Here is a 15,988-nt window from a genome sequence, read left to right on the forward strand (position 1 = left end):
ACTGCAGGTTTCAGTCAGGATGTGAGTTTTGATGTGAACAGAATAACTCCAAACAATGAAATTAAAATCTGAGGCACTGTAGACTTTGCGTTTGGAAAACTGGAGCACTGCAAATATTTCATTCAATATGTAATTGGATGATTCTCTACTCTTTCAGATCGAGGTCACGCCCACTACAGTTACATTATGAGAGCCTGCAGCAGTTAGAGCTGAGTGTGCAGTGGCGCCACACAGTGGTCAAGCATGCATTTACACAGCAGCAACTGCATTTGTTGATTCAAGATTTAAAAAAAAAAAAAAAAAAAAAGCCATATTGAAATTAAACTTTATCACTATAAATACAGTGCAACTTAGCGTGCACGTGTTGTGCATTTGTGGAGAAAAAAGTGAATTAACAGACATATTGATTGCACAGAAGAGAAAGTACCTGTAGTGACACTCACACACGCACAAACTAGTAAAATGTGATTTGTTTTTTTGTTTTTTTTAAGCTGTTCCCAAAGTGTGGGCGCTGGTGGGTTATGAAGGTAGGCAGGCGGACCCAGCGGGATCTTTAAAAACATATTTTTAAAGCCTGACTTTCATGTTTGCAATAAAATTTAAAAGGACCTAAAAATTTATTTAAGAAAATTGTAGCCTCCAGATTTTAATTACCATGTTCTTCTTGTTGTAGCTTAATATCGTTTATGTGGGAACAATTCTAAATCAAGTATTTATCAAAGTTGTGTTTAAAAGTTTTGGGGAATCCCCAGACGATTTCCAGGATTCAGAGTACCCCCCCCCACCCCAAGCAAAATAATATATATATATAAAAAAAAAAAAAACTGTTACAGCAAGGAACATAAAACACAAGACTGCTGTGTGCTGTTGTCCAGGTGTCAAACTACATTATTTATTTTGACATACATTAGAAGACAAATGAAAATGTTTTAAATTAGTTACTGCGTGTTACTTAAAACTTGTAATTATTTATAAACTTCAGTTTAACATTTTATTTAGTAACAATTCAGTGGAAATTGTCGGTGGCACTAATACGTCCATTGTAAAAACCCACCAATACAATCAAATTATTTCAAAAGGATGGTGCAGATACATGAAGCACAGCAAAAAAAAGTAGAAATAAAATGGAGAAAAAAAAAAAAAACGTGAGAAATGGTTTTTACACACACAAGACCAAAAGGACACTCAAAAACCATGAGACGCAAATCACTAAAGCTTCAGACCAACAGGTTATTTTTTGCATGTATTATTATTATTATTATTTTTTGCTCTACATTCCAACTGCTTAGATGAAGAGCTTAAAAAAAACAAAACAAAAAAAAACAGAACAACAACAAAAACCAAACAGCTATGAACAGGGTCGATGCGATTGTCAGTTTTATCAATTAGCTCTGCTGCAGTCAAATGTTTCATTATGTGAGTAACTGTAGAAAAGTACCTTATTAGTAAATATACAAAGACAAACAAAAAAATGTTGTGTGATACAAATGTAATACACAGGAAAAAAGACTGACCCCTTTGTGTGTGTGTGTCTCTCCCGTGCCCAAATCAAAATATTAAAATAGATTTATTGTTAATAAGCATACGACTGAAGGTGCATCTGTAAACTGATGTCATGGTTCATTACTTCCCTCAGGCTTGTCCTGTAGCACGCGAGTAGGAAAAATGGTGGTGACCTGCAAGTCCAAAGTGTGCGGAGGAATTTAATAATTACGTGCTTGGACAAGGCCCCTGGCGCTCCTATTCCTGAGTAAATTCCTGAGTTAACTGGTGCATAGCAGTGAGTGTGTCAGTAATCACACAAACACCCACACAGTTCCCTACAGACAAGTCATTAGTCCGCCGTCTCAAAAAGCTTACTAGTAGTTGAGGAGGTGCTCCCGCTCTGTGCCGGCATAGCGCCTGTTAGCAGCGGCCACCTTTGCCTTATTCACTGAAGGACCTGCAAAGAGTCGCAGCATTAGAACTCTGGTGCATTTATGTCAATAACTTCTCTAAGGTGTTAACGAGGAACTCAAGACTGAAACGGGTACTACGCTTGGTGAAAACATGGCTGACCTATGTAGCTCAGCAGCACGGGCAGGAATATGAGTCCGTGCGCTGCTCCGAGCAGCACGATAGCCAGATACATCCGGAAATAGAAGACCTGGAAGATCTGTGACTTGGAAAGTGCCAGAATCAGGATACCTCCAAACTTCGTCAACGTGATCCCGCTGAACACCTGCCGGAGAGCAGCAGTTAGCTTGAAAGACCAAAAACAAAAATTCACAAAGAAATTGTAAACCTGATGAAACTGTTCTACTCCTGTGAGGATAAGTATAACTGTAATAATAGAAGTAAATCCTATACAGGACCCGAGGCCCATCGGGATGGAGCTTATCCCTGGACACAGTCATGTGCAGCAGGTGAAAGTCTACAACAACCCCCTGGGAGGCATTACAGGCAGTCACAGATTACTTCCGTATAGCTGGGTGGACTAGGACGAAGCGGATTCAGTGTCTCGTCTGATGACAAAGACAGGCAGTGTGACCGGGTACATGGACTGCATTTATGTAGCGCTTTTCCATCTGCATCAGACGCTCAAAGCACTTTACAGTTACATTCATCCCGATGTCAGGGTGCTGCCATACAAGGCACTCACTACACACCGGGAGCAATAGGGGATTAAAGACCTTGCCCAAGGGCCCTTAGTGATTTTCCAGTCAGGCGGGGATTTGAACCAAGGATCTTCTGGTCTGAAGCCCAACATCTTACCCACTAGACCAGGGGTAGGCAACCTGTTCCAGAAAGAGCCATGAGGGTGCAGGTTTTCTTTGCAGCCACTGACTCCACCAGGTGATTTCACTGATTAACTGATTCCATCTGCTCAAAGTGATATTAATCAGTAAAATCACCTGGTGGAGTCAGTGGTTGCAAAGAAAACCTGCGCCCTCATGGCTCTTTCTGGAACAGGTTGCCTACCCCTGCACTAGACCATCACCTCCCCTAAGTGAATGAATGAGTTTATCTTGAGTATCTTGAGAATGAGTATCTTGGCTCCGAATGAGTTTATCTTCAAATCAAATCAATTTTATTTATATAGCGCCAAATCACATCAAACAGTTGGCCCAAGGCGCTTTATATTGTAAGGCAAAAGCCATACAATAATTACAGAAAAACCCCAACGGTCAAAACAACCCCCTGTGAGCAAGCACTTGGCGACAGTGGGAAGGAAAAACTCCCTTTTAACAGGAAGAAACCTCCAGCAGAACCAGGCTCAGGGAGGGGCAGTCTTCTGCTGGGACTGGTTGGGGCTGAGGGGAGAGAATCAGGAAAAAGACATGCTGTGGAGGGGAGCAGAGATCAATCACTAATGATTAAATGCAGAGTAGTGCATACAGAGCAAAAAGAGAAAGAAACACTCAGTGCATCATGGGAACCCCCAGCAGTCTAAGTCTATAGCAGCATAACTAAGGGATGGTTCGGGGTCACCTGATCCAGCCCTAACTATAAGCTTTAGCAAAAAGGAAAGTTTTAAGCCTAATCTTAAAAGTAGAAAGGGTGTCTGTCTCCCTGATCCGAATTGGGAGCTGGTTCCAGAGGAGAGGAGCCTGAAAGCTGAAGGCTCTGCCTCCCATTCTACTCTTACAAACCCTAGGAACTACAAGTAAGCCTGCAGTCTGAGAGCGAAGCGCTCTACTGGGGTGATATGGTACTAAGAGGTCCCTAAGATAAGATTCAATTCAATTCAATTTTATTTATATAGCGCCAAATCACAACAAACAGTTGCCCCAAGGCGCTTTATATTGTAAGGCAAGGCCATACAATAATTACGTAAAAACCCCAAAGGTCAAAACGACCCCCTGTGAGCAAGCACTTGGCGACAGTGGGAAGGAAAAACTCCCTGTTAGAGGATAATCAGGTCCCTTTAAGATGGGACCTGATTATTCAAAACTTTATAAGTACGAAAAAGAATTTTAAATTCTATTCTAGAATTAACAGGAAGCCAATGAAGAGAGGCCAATATGGGTGAGATATGCTCTCTCCTTCTAGTCCCCGTCAGTACTCTAGCTGCAGCATTTTGAATTAACTGAAGGCTTTTCAGGGAACTTTTAGGACAACCTGATAATAATGAATTACAATAGTCCAGCCTAGAGGAAATAAATGCATGAATTAGTTTTTCAGCATCACTCTGAGACAAGACCTTTCTAATTTTAGAGATATTGCGCAAATGCAAAAAAGCAGTTGTACATATTTGCTTAATATGCGCATTGAAGGACATATCCTGATCAAAAATGACTCCAAGATTTCTCACAGTATTACTGGAGGTCAGGGTAATGCCATCCAGAGTAAGGATCTGGTTAGACACCATGTTTCTAAGATTTGTGGGGCCAAGTACAATAACTTCAGTTTTATCTGAATTTAAAAGCAGGAAATTAGAGGTCATCCATGTCTTTATGTCTGTAAGACAATCCTGCAGTTTAACTAATTGGTGTGTGTCCTCTGGCTTCATGAATAGATAAAGCTGGGTATCATCTGCGTAACAATAAAAATTTACGCGATGCTTTCTAATAATACTGCCTAAAGGAAGCATGTAAAAAGTGAATAAAATTGGTCCTAGCACAGAACCTTGTGGAAATCCATAATTAACCTTAGTCTGTGAAGAAGATTCCCCATTTACATGAACAAATTGTAATCTATTAGATAAATCTGATTCAAACCACCGCAGCGCAGTGCCTTTAATACCTATGGCATGCTCTAATCTCTGTAATAAAATTTTATGGTCAACAGTATCAAAAGCAGCACTGAGGTCTAACAGGACAAGCACAGAGATGAGTCCACTGTCTGAGGCCATAAGAAGATCATTTGTAACCTTCACTAATGCTGTTTCTGTACTATGATGAATTCTAAAACCTGACTGAAACTGTTCAAATAGACCATTCCTCTGCAGATGATCAGTTAGCTGTTTTACAGCTACCCTTTCAAGAATTTTTGAGAGAAAAGGAAGGTTGGAGATTGGCCTATAATTAGCTAAGATAGCTGGGTCAAGTGATGGCTTTTTATCTTGGGTGCACTGACTCAAAGATGGACTTACGGAGCTGCCCATGTGGGCCAGAGCCTCTTCAGCCCGCTCCACTCGCGTTCTCTTCACACTGACGGAGAAAGCTCGCACAATGTGACTGCAGAACTCCACCGAGATACCACAACACTGCAACAGAGGACCAGAAACACAAACGCTCCAATAAGATCTTTACAGGAGAGATTAAATAAATAACACTTATAAATACGTAAAGATGGACACTTATTTCCACATGAGGACAGTAAAGATCAAGTCAGTTTATGAGAAAGTGTAAAAAACCCCTCACTGATAAACCGACAAATATTCCATCAAGACAGCCCACATGGCATTCCTAGGCTTGGAAACCTCTAGCAATGTTAGTGAATAGATGAGTCCATCGCCCAAAGTTATCAGATTTACTTGAACGTGATAACTCAAAAACAATAACAGTTTTCATCGTATAACTAACCAAATTATGAGGACTAATTCATTTAAGCCTGGTGATCAATTCAAAAATAGCTTTGTTTGGTCTCTGTCATATCCAACAGATGAGTCTGCCACCTGTTGGATTGTTAGTGGTTGTTGGTATAATGATGGATTAGGAGCAGGTGAGGTTGCTAGTCAGTGAAAGGCCCTTTCGCCACATATAAATGTACTAACTCAAAGATGTAAGCGTGACTTTGTTCCACAGCAATTACAGTTTAAATTTCTTAACAGTCACAAGTCCTCAGGTAAAGGATTTTGCCTGAAAGTAGGTGAAGAAGACACTTCTTCAGTCTCTCTCTTGCAACATCTGGTTTTGAAGTTAGATGTCGTTATCCATCATTTTTAGAAATCAAACATCCACCAAAATAAACCCAGCAGATTTTTTTGATCAATTAAATCCTGTTCTTCCACTTATACCCAGCAGGGAGGAACCAACCTGATCCACAGCTCAGGGCATTTTATGAGCTTCCTCGAAGTCTCATACATCACTGTGTCATTGTGTGCTGCTAAACTATTGCACGTGCACACACAAAATGTTTCAGTTCACAAAGTGACATCACTTACCTTTGGTGTTAACCTCAAATACATTTGTCATGCTGAAACAGACAAAGCAAGACTTATCTGCAACAACAGCAAACATAAAAAAAAAAAGGGGGGCTGGACAATTCATTTTTACAATCACTACTCCAAATGCCACAGTGCCAATTATTTTGGGCAGAGTTCCTTCTGTACACTGGTTTATGTCTGGTCAAATATTTGCAGGATCAGGTCAGACTGGAAGAACTGCTTGCAACAAATAATAGAAACAACACCATGAACATTAACCACACCGTGATCACATCAGCCCCACAAGCTGACTCCATCACCAAGTACTGTATGACTTAAAAAGAACAACTCTGATGCTTGCAGCTTTTCTCAAGTGTAACAACTGCATTAAAAGCTCTTCAGATATGCATTACCCAGGTGTCTGGACCCAAACTTCTAAAGGGGAAAAAAAGTGGCTGAACATGCACTCTGTGACATGTCAATGATGGGGTGCGGGATCCGACAAATAGTAAAAGTAAGTCCCTTTGGAATCTGCCTCATTTTCACTCTGGGTCACCACAGAAAATCAGAGGTGGATAGTGATTTGGCACAAGGTTTACACCGGATGCCCTTCTTGATGCATCTCCACATTACATGGAGAAAGGGGGAGGGGTGGGGTTTGAACCAGGAACCGGAAACAAGCACACTAACTGCTTGGCCCCACTCCACGGGATTGTGACAAGTACACACATTCAATTTTGTGTATTTTCACATATATTGTTGGTGGAATATGAAAAATACTTCATTTTGTGAAAAGTCAGTTTTGGTTTTATAAACCCACCAATGATAAAGCTTTTGCAGGACTGTGGCAAGATTACACAAATAATGAGCACATCACTTCACTTTTGTATTTTTCTGCACAATGTGCCTCAAGATTTGGGGGGATTCTTGGGGAAACACTGCCAGCCATCAACACCAAAATTTGGTGTTGCTAGCATCTAAACTGTACATTTCTACACATTACACACACCATGTATGATTCTCTTAGGGTGGGAGGAATGTCAGTGTTTTGACAGAGATAAAGACGTGATCAACAAACTGCAAATTCATTGTGGGAAATGCTAACAGTGGCTTATGACTTGAGCAAGGGGACTGCCTTATTAAAGCAAGGATTCACAATCGAGTTAGTAGTTTACATCTTAAAAACGACATCTTTTAGAACTCCCTAGAGTCTCATCAGGTGATGCTAACAGGCTACTTTCTGACCATTTTATTACAAATATCTGTAATAATGATTTGTTGTGAGGTTAATTGTCCTAATGCATCCTGTAACAAGTCTGTGTTCCAGTATTTCCATCAAGTGAAATTTCTGTGTTATTTAATTTGTCATGTTCGCAGGTATTAAAGCTTAGCTAACATTAGCACCACACTAACCGCAATACTCTCCAGCTTTTATGCTCTACCTCTTCACAAATTTATGGACTGGCAGTGACATCGGCAGAGTAAGTGGCTGCCCACTGATTAGCAGTAAATCAAAGAACAAATGTAATTATTCTGTTATGTATGCAGTAAACATATTTTAAAAATGCCCATATAGAGCCCAGTGATCCAAATTCAGTGTTGATAGGATCAAATCTGTATATTTCTGTAACCATCACTCACGGAAATTACAGTATATAAAATACAGCAATTTCCGGACTATAGGGCGTATCTGAATATAAGCCGTACCCACCAATTTAAAAAAAAAAAAACTGTACCTAGACAGGCCGCACTTGTCTATAAGCCGCAGGTATCCACGTTGTAATATGAGATATGCTTTTTTTTCTGAAGGCGTTACACTTAAATACTGACGATGTCGGCATCCAGTGCGCGCACAGTGTCGCGCAGCGTGTCTGCTCCACACGGAGGCAAAACTGAGTAATTTTAAGTTTTTTTTTTTCTTTGTGGATGATGAGATAATTTCATCGCGTGCAGCCAGAATCGCCTGGTGCCTATGGCGTTAATGCCTGAGACGTTAGTGAGGCGCTGACTTTTCCCAACTTGTGGCAGAAAGACAGGGGAGGAGGCTTCGTTGACTGAGTAACTGTGGCGCAAAGTGCCCGTGTCACAGAGGGACTTTTCTTTAGTAACAACAAGGAATTAAAGTATTTTCAGGCATTGTTTTTGAAAATCAGGATGCTTTATATGGATCATTTTTCTTCAGGATGTGATGATGAATCCACTGAAAGGAACAGGTAAGACTTTATATTTACTCCGTGTGCAACTTTACTCTGCATGAGGACTGCAGCTTTCAGCCAGTCAATGGACAGCATTAATTGATGTATTTCGACTTATGAGACCGCCTGTAATATATATATATATATATATATATATATATATAAAAATAAACTGCTATGGTGTATTGTTATGTACTGACTTACTGCAAAGTCATTCAGCTTACCAAGCATGCATAAACAGCTTTACTAATTTTAAATGGCCCTTATTGTGGGATAAGTGCACTGTGAAAACTCTAACACAAAACATTCAAAGGACTCAAGACTGTGACTGGATAACCTTCCCAAAATATAACACGTGTTCCATGTGGCTTCTCACCATGACTAGGTTCACAAGGGACACGGCGTTGAGGCTGATGTCCCAGAGCCACATGACGCCAAACATGTTGACCAGGATCATGGCAATCGTAATGCTGACAATAAGGGCTGACCACAGCTCAAAGCCCAACAATACTGTTGTCACCACAAATATTGCTGCCAGCGACAAGCACAGGTGAAGAATTGTGTCATAGGCAATGGCTAGGTACTGCTCGTAGAACACGTAGAATATGCTGTGAAAACACAGACAGACAGAGAGCAATCTTAAGCACAGTGACATTTGCTCTCCAGAGTAAAAAAAAAAAAAAAAAAAAAGATAAGAAAATGAAGTGTTCAGTTCCTTATAGTTCAGTTCTCAGTTTAAAATCATAATCAGTAAATCAACTAATTATTAGCTACATTATTCTATCACACATCTCTTGAGATTCATCACACACCTCGACCTATACAACTAAAGTGATTTACATCACTCTGCATGAAAAACAATTTCACCCTATGTGCCTTTAGTCATATGGCACCAAACCAGTTAACAGCAAAAGTCAAACATGGGCTAAAAGGCTTTTTTCAGCTGTTCTTCATCTCCGACCTACTTTTCTGCTGAACTTTGAGTTTCAAAACAAACAAAACTTCAGTTACTGGTATCTTAACCATTTCAAAGTCCAGAAAGCAATGGAAAGTTTAACATTTTGATTATGTCAGACAAACTAACTGCAGAAAAGACACCAATGATAACAGTATAATTTATGCAGCATATTAAAAGAAGCTAACAGATGGAGTTTACCTGTAGGGAAAAACTTTGTGGTTGATGGATTCTGTGATGTTATTAGCCAGAGCACGGGCCATTTTCAAAGCATTTATAAAGTCAGAGGACTTGTTCAGCGTGGTGTGGTAAGTCATGAAGTAGGTCGCTCCGATCTCTGTGTTGTTGTTGTGCAAGTCAATTGCTGAGGCATAAGCTGCATGGCCACTGAAAAACCATGAATGCATTATGAGAGAAAACAAGCAAACTATAGTGGGCCATTAAAAAAAGTGTTCCAGAATAGTTTTAGAAACAAAACATTGAAGAATTTAAGGACAGATAAGTTATGTTGCGTTACCTAAATACAACCCAGGGAAATACTGACCCTCACATGTCGCTGAGCTCAAAGATGTACAGACGGAGAAAGATATAAGCTGGAGCGGCATGTTTCATTCAGTCCTTGTGACACTATCACGTACACGTTTGTGAGACCTGACTCCCTCCCTAGTGGCCACAGTTAGAATAAAAAATGCTGAACACCAAACTTTTAGTGTTAGTGCAGTGACCTTTTGTACTAGGTTTTACTTTGATACATGAAGTCTTGGCCAATATCGCACATACAAGGTTTCAGAGAATCTGCCCCTTGGTGAACACAGTTACAATAGAAATGTGCCTAAAATTGAAATCTTATTGAGTTTGTCTCCCTGTGTGGTTGCTATCCAGGAACCAAGGAGGTTCTGTGGTGATGTGGATGCAGATACAACCCCTGGCAAAAATTATGGAATCACCGGCCTCTGAGGATGTTCATTCAGTTGTTTAATTTTGTAGAAAAAAAGCAGATCACCGACATGACACAAAACTAAAGTCATTTCAAATGGCAACTTTCTGGCTTTAAGAAACACTACAAGGAATCAGGAAAAAAAATTGTGGCAGTCAGTAACGGTTACTTTTTTAGACCAAGCAGAGGGAAAAAAAAAAAATGGAATCACTCAATTCTGAGGAAAAAATTATGGAATCATGAAAAACAAAAGAACGCTCCAACACATCACTAGTATTTTGTTGCACCACCTCTGGCTTTTATAACAGCTTGCAGTCTCTGAGGCATGGACTTAATGAGTGACAAACAGTACTCTTCATCAATCTGGCTCCAACTTTCTCTGATTGCTGTTGCCAGATCAGCTTTGCAGGTTGGAGCCTTGTCATGGACCATTTTCTTCAACTTCCAAAGATTTTCAATTGGATTAAGATCCGGACTATTTGCAGGCCATGACATTGACCCTATGTGTCTTTTTGCAAGGAATGTTTTCACAGTTTTTGCTCTATGGCAAGATGCATTATCATCTTGAAAAATGATATCATCCCCAAACATCCTTTCAATTGATGGGATAAGAAAAGTGTCCAAAATATCAACGTAAACTTGTGCATTTATTGATAATATAATGACAGCCATCTCCCCAGTGCCTTTACCTGACATGCAGCCCCATATCATCAATGACTGTGGAAATTTACATGTTCTCTTCAGGCAGTCATCTTTATAAATCTCACTGGAACGGCACCAAACAAACGTTCCAGCATCATCACCTTGCCCAATGCAGATTCGAGATTCATCGCTGAATGTGACTTTCATCCAGTCATCCACAGTCCACGATTGCTTTTCCTTAGCCCATTGTAACCTTGTTTTTTTTCTGTTTAGGTGTTAATGATGGCTTTCGTTTAGCTTTTCTGTATGTAAATCCCATTTCCTTTAGGCGGTTTCTTACAGTTTGGTCACAGATGTTGACTCCAGTTTCCTCCCATTCGTTCCTCATTTGTTTTGTTGTGCATTTTCGATTTTTGAGACATATTGCTTTAAGTTTTCTGTCTTGACGCTTTGATGTCTTCCTTGGTCTACCAGTATGTTTGCCTTTAACAACCTCCCCATGTTTGTATTTGGACCAGAGTTTAGGCACAGCTGACTGTGAACAACCAACATCTTTTACAACATTGTGTGATGATTTATCTTCTTAAGAGTTTGATAATCCTCTCCTTTGTTTCAATTGACATCTCTCGTGTTGGAGCCATGATTCATGTCAGTCCACTTGGTGCAACAGCTCTCCAAGGTGTGATCACTGCTTTTTAGATGCAGACTAATGAGCAGATCTGATTTGATGCAGGTGTTAATTTTGGGGATGAAAATTTACAGGGTGATTCCATAATTTTTTCCTCAGAATTGAGTGATTCCATATTTTTTTCCCTCTGCTTGGTCTAAAAAAGTAACCGTTACTGACTGCCACAATTTTTTTTCCTGATTTCTTATAGTGTTTCTTAAAGCCAGAAAGTTGCCATTTGAAATAACTTTAGTTTTGTGTCATGTCTGTGATCTGCTTTTTTCTACAAAATTAAACAACTGAATGAACATCCTCCGAGGCCGGTGATTCCATAATTTTTGCCAGGGGTTGTACACAGAGCATCGGCACATTGTCCCACACTCTACGTTAATGGTATCACCCTGTGTACCAAGTTCGACTTTGATCCACAAAGTCTTAGTCATATTAAGATATCATGTACACAAAGACAGCACCCCTAGTGGTCACAGTTAGACTCAAAATGCACCCAACATCAAACATGTCAGAGGTCAGAGTGAAGCAACCTTGTGTAACAAGTTGCATCTTGATACACAAAGCTTTTGTCAAGATATCACATACACGTCGCCCACACAGATCACAAATACTGTGACAGAACAAAACTCACCCTTTTCCACATTTGGGGTTAGGATTGTCTGAGAGGAACATGGGCAAAAAATGCATGAACTCGTCTCCTACAGGTCTCTGCTTTCCGCTGGCAGTCATGGGCCGACAATGTACACACGATGAGTTCACCACTGTAAGAGAGAAACCAGGGTTTATTTATTTATTGTATATGCCAGGAGTAATTTTGTGTCGATCAAACCTGGTGAATAACACTAACAGACAGACAACATAGTTTCTTAAATCCAGATACTAGACGCATCACTGGACCTCTAATACTCGATATGTATCATAGTATAAATACATTTATGTGCTTAATAATGCAGATATTAATTTTATTTAAATGCATGGATAAATTGTGGTGTGGTGTCTTTACATGCAAGTGGCCCTTGGGAAAAAAAAAAAAAAAAGTAATTTTTCTTGACATCAAAGCTGCTGCACCCAGTGTGGTGGGGTGGGGGGTGTCTGGGTGACCTCCCCCAGAAAATTTAGCAATTTGGTGCAGTTATAAAGCTAAATGAGAGCCATTTCTCAGTCCCATTTTCATCATAATCATTTTATCAATTTAATCATTTACCATATTGGCAAAACAACAACTATAACACAGTCTGTCACATGGATTAGAATATGGTGTTATTACTATCTGATATGTCCACATTTGCACTGGACTGTTACCTTTCTCTCTCTACATTTATCTAAACACTTGACTTCAGCAATTTGTGCTTTTATAACAACGAATAGTGTCTTAGCATGAACAAAAATAAAATCTGACAAGTAAAGCTGCACTTACTGTTCATTAAGTCATCAATTTAACGTTTAGTCCCCAGGAACACTGATTTGGGTTTAAATTAGATTCTTATTCTCGTCTATAAATGGGAAACGCAGCAACAGATTTTTCTGTCCAGTACTGACGTCAGCATTTCTGGGATACTCACAACTTACGTGTCGTGAAAAATTATGCAAATTGATTGAAAGTTTTATTATGCACATGATAAACAAAACAGACAAGATGCAGAAACGTTTCCCCACCACACTCGACTTGTACCAGCATGTTAAGTGTTTATTATGTTTTCCTCCACATAAATATTTCACACCCATGTAACAGAAGAAAAATGAAGATTTAGCAAGCTAGCGTTTTCACGGAGACAATTTGAAGTAAATTCATCCCAAAGACAAATTTTGATTTGTGTGAAATAACTTGAATAACGTCAACTTACAACAATTTCCATTAAAAACATGATATAATAAGATTAAAGACCTACTCGGAGTGTTAGTTTTTCTGTGTAAACGATGATTAAAAAAAAAGTCTGGTCAGTGTTTTGGTCCTTTTTGCTGGAACGTTTCCATTCATTTCTTTGTAGTTTTAACATGACGCGGAGTTCACTGTAAAATCTGTAACGGCGTCCCTCATTTGTTACTGTGCAGACCAGCAGTTGTACATTACATTTATCCTTTAGTCTCGGATCAGGATGTGAAAAAGTGAACCGAGTATCCATTGTGGCGCCTCAGAGACTTCCAAATGATTTTACAAATACCAACATCCTGAAATCAGACCATAGACTAAATCGGACGTGGGCCAGAAAAAACAAAACAAACAAAAAAACAAACAAACCCAGAAGCGTTTGCCACGGATGAAAATACCTAGATTTCCTGGAAAATGTCCTTAACTGGATGATAGATTGAAAACATGGGAATAGGAATGCTGGGTACGCATACTGGACATCTTATACCAGTGTTTCCATAATAACGCAAACGGGTACAGACCCATAACAGACAAAGGTAGCAATTAAGCAACTCTGCAGATAATGGTAACAGTCTACAGCCTCAGCTGCACTTATCTGGTGTTCCTAGTTCTAAAATGTGTCATTCATGTGCTTGAATTACTATCAAAGTTTTTAAATAAATATTTATGTTCCTGTGTCCTGATGTAAAAGGGGGAAATGGGCATAATGGGCTGGAGTACCTGAGGCATTGCAGAAGGTCCCGGTGGTGTTATAGTATCGGCAACAGCTGGACTGAGGCTTCACCCAGTCAAAGTAGTCATCTATCCAGGAAGATGGTGGGAATCCGATAGTTGAACTGGCACGTCAAAGAGAAAATTTTAGATTATACAGACTGTTTACAAAACCTTCCATAACAGTCATCTGACCTGATTCCCAAACATTCCTGTGGTGTTGCTCAGCTGCAACATGGTACACCTGAATGTTGCAGCTGTGCAACACAAATAGAAAATGCTGCGTAGGTCACTGAAATTATCTTTGAACAGGTTCGCTAAATGAAAAACTTCCAGTTCGTTTTATAATGCTTTAATTGCATTAAAAAAAAAATCTTTTAAATAAAGCCGTTTTATACAAGGAAGCATCTATGATGTAATGTGCTCAAATGTTCAGACTTACTAGTTCCTGATGCGTGATGCAGTGTAGACCTGCTGGACCAGGGAGGAGTTGTTGCAGCCAACCCCTCCGCAGACAGCGTTTTGTCCCTCCAGGCTACTGTAGTTGAGACCATCTTCTATGACAAAATACACTGGGGGACCAGTGTTGAGATACATGCTAATGTTGTTAAAGTACTGCAGCACATACGAGTCCTAGTTGAAGAGAAGAGAGAGACACATTCAGTACAGACTTCCACAAGCATGAAAACAGAACCGGAGTCAAATAACTTCACTGTTCTCTATACTCCAAGGAGAGAACAAATAAAAAGAAGAAGGAAAAACTGTGTGTAAGTAAGAAAAGGTGATGTCACTGCAGAAACCTACATCAGGCATGGAGAGTTTCTGGTCCAGTCCAATGTCAACTTTGTTCAAAACAGCAATACTGAAGGAAAGTATTCCAATAAATACCGCCACCTAAACAAGAAGTTTTATTTTTTAAACAAAGTAAAACAATCACCATATGCTAACATGACAGGAGAAAGTTTGCCAAAAACTGGTTTTGTTAGAACAGATACATCAATGAAGCACTTACTATGATGGCGCGCACCCACTCTTTGAGAATGAATGGGGCATAGATTTTCTTGAAAAAACGAAAGAGGCAGCCATCTGTCTTTTCCTGCTGACCACTGGACAGCTTCAGACAACAAAGGATGTCGAGCCGATTCCCCTTTTAAAACAGACAGCACAGCAGTTCGCAAGATTTCTAAGCATGCTGGGAGTGAAATCACTTCAAACATTTTCTTAGCCATTAAACAAGAGCATGTTTCAGTTTCAGCACTGTCAACAAGACATGTCAGATGTCAGTGGGTGAAAGTTGCTAAGAAAAAAACTCTGCAGACCTTCACATTTGTCAATGTTACACCCACAGTACACAGTGAAATCAGAAACCACTTTGCCCAGAGGGATCATATGCACAAGCCATGTGGTAATTAAAGTCCGGTTATGAAACAGTAGTAAATTTAGAGCAACATCTACGCTGTTGTTCAGATAGTCATATTGGTTTTATTTATGGCCATTTGATATAGAGAGTGAAGGGGCGGGGTAGTTATTTTAAAGTATATAAAATAAAATATATTCACTCATTTGATTATTTTACATACTTCTGGCGTATGTTTAATTAAAAATGCAGAAAATTACTAACTTTCAAAACATTTCGCAATGAATTTTTTTTACTTCCTTTCTAAACAGTGGATTTTTTTTTCCAGATACATCTTCAGGTTTCAATATCTCTGAAATAATAAAATAAACAAAATAGTAAAAATATAGATACACATGTAAGAGAGCCCCTACTTCCCTCAGACCTCCTGAATGTGCAGTGCATGTTGACTTAAACACAACTACCATTAGCTACTAATTTCTGAATGTTTCACAGCATTTATACTCTAAAGAACAAATGAACTATTTTCTGTTTCTTAATCTTTAGGAATTTATTGTGGCACTAAAATATCC

At 39.5% G+C, this 15,988-nt stretch overlaps 1 protein-coding gene across 1 annotated transcript in view; it reads right to left on the minus strand.

Annotated features, from left to right (window-relative positions):
• Positions 1 to 365: 365 nt before the first annotated feature.
• Positions 366 to 15,988, minus strand: part of npc1 (Niemann-Pick disease, type C1) — a 34,366-nt gene continuing 18,743 nt past the window's right edge. The window contains exons 16-25 of the mRNA XM_034182667.1: positions 15,072 to 15,206; positions 14,864 to 14,953; positions 14,502 to 14,692; positions 14,069 to 14,184; positions 12,110 to 12,239; positions 9,422 to 9,607; positions 8,642 to 8,873; positions 5,075 to 5,188; positions 2,059 to 2,221; positions 366 to 1,942 (exon numbers count right to left, since the gene is read on the minus strand). Of these exons, the coding sequence (XP_034038558.1) occupies positions 1,860 to 1,942; positions 2,059 to 2,221; positions 5,075 to 5,188; positions 8,642 to 8,873; positions 9,422 to 9,607; positions 12,110 to 12,239; positions 14,069 to 14,184; positions 14,502 to 14,692; positions 14,864 to 14,953; positions 15,072 to 15,206 (1,440 nt within the window). The 3' untranslated portion in view covers positions 366 to 1,859. The remainder of the gene's footprint in view (positions 1,943 to 2,058; positions 2,222 to 5,074; positions 5,189 to 8,641; positions 8,874 to 9,421; positions 9,608 to 12,109; positions 12,240 to 14,068; positions 14,185 to 14,501; positions 14,693 to 14,863; positions 14,954 to 15,071; positions 15,207 to 15,988) is intronic.

The sequence above is a fragment of the Thalassophryne amazonica genome, chromosome 12, assembly GCF_902500255.1.
Source record: "Thalassophryne amazonica chromosome 12, fThaAma1.1, whole genome shotgun sequence".
NCBI classification, from domain to species: Eukaryota; Metazoa; Chordata; class Actinopteri; order Batrachoidiformes; family Batrachoididae; genus Thalassophryne; species Thalassophryne amazonica.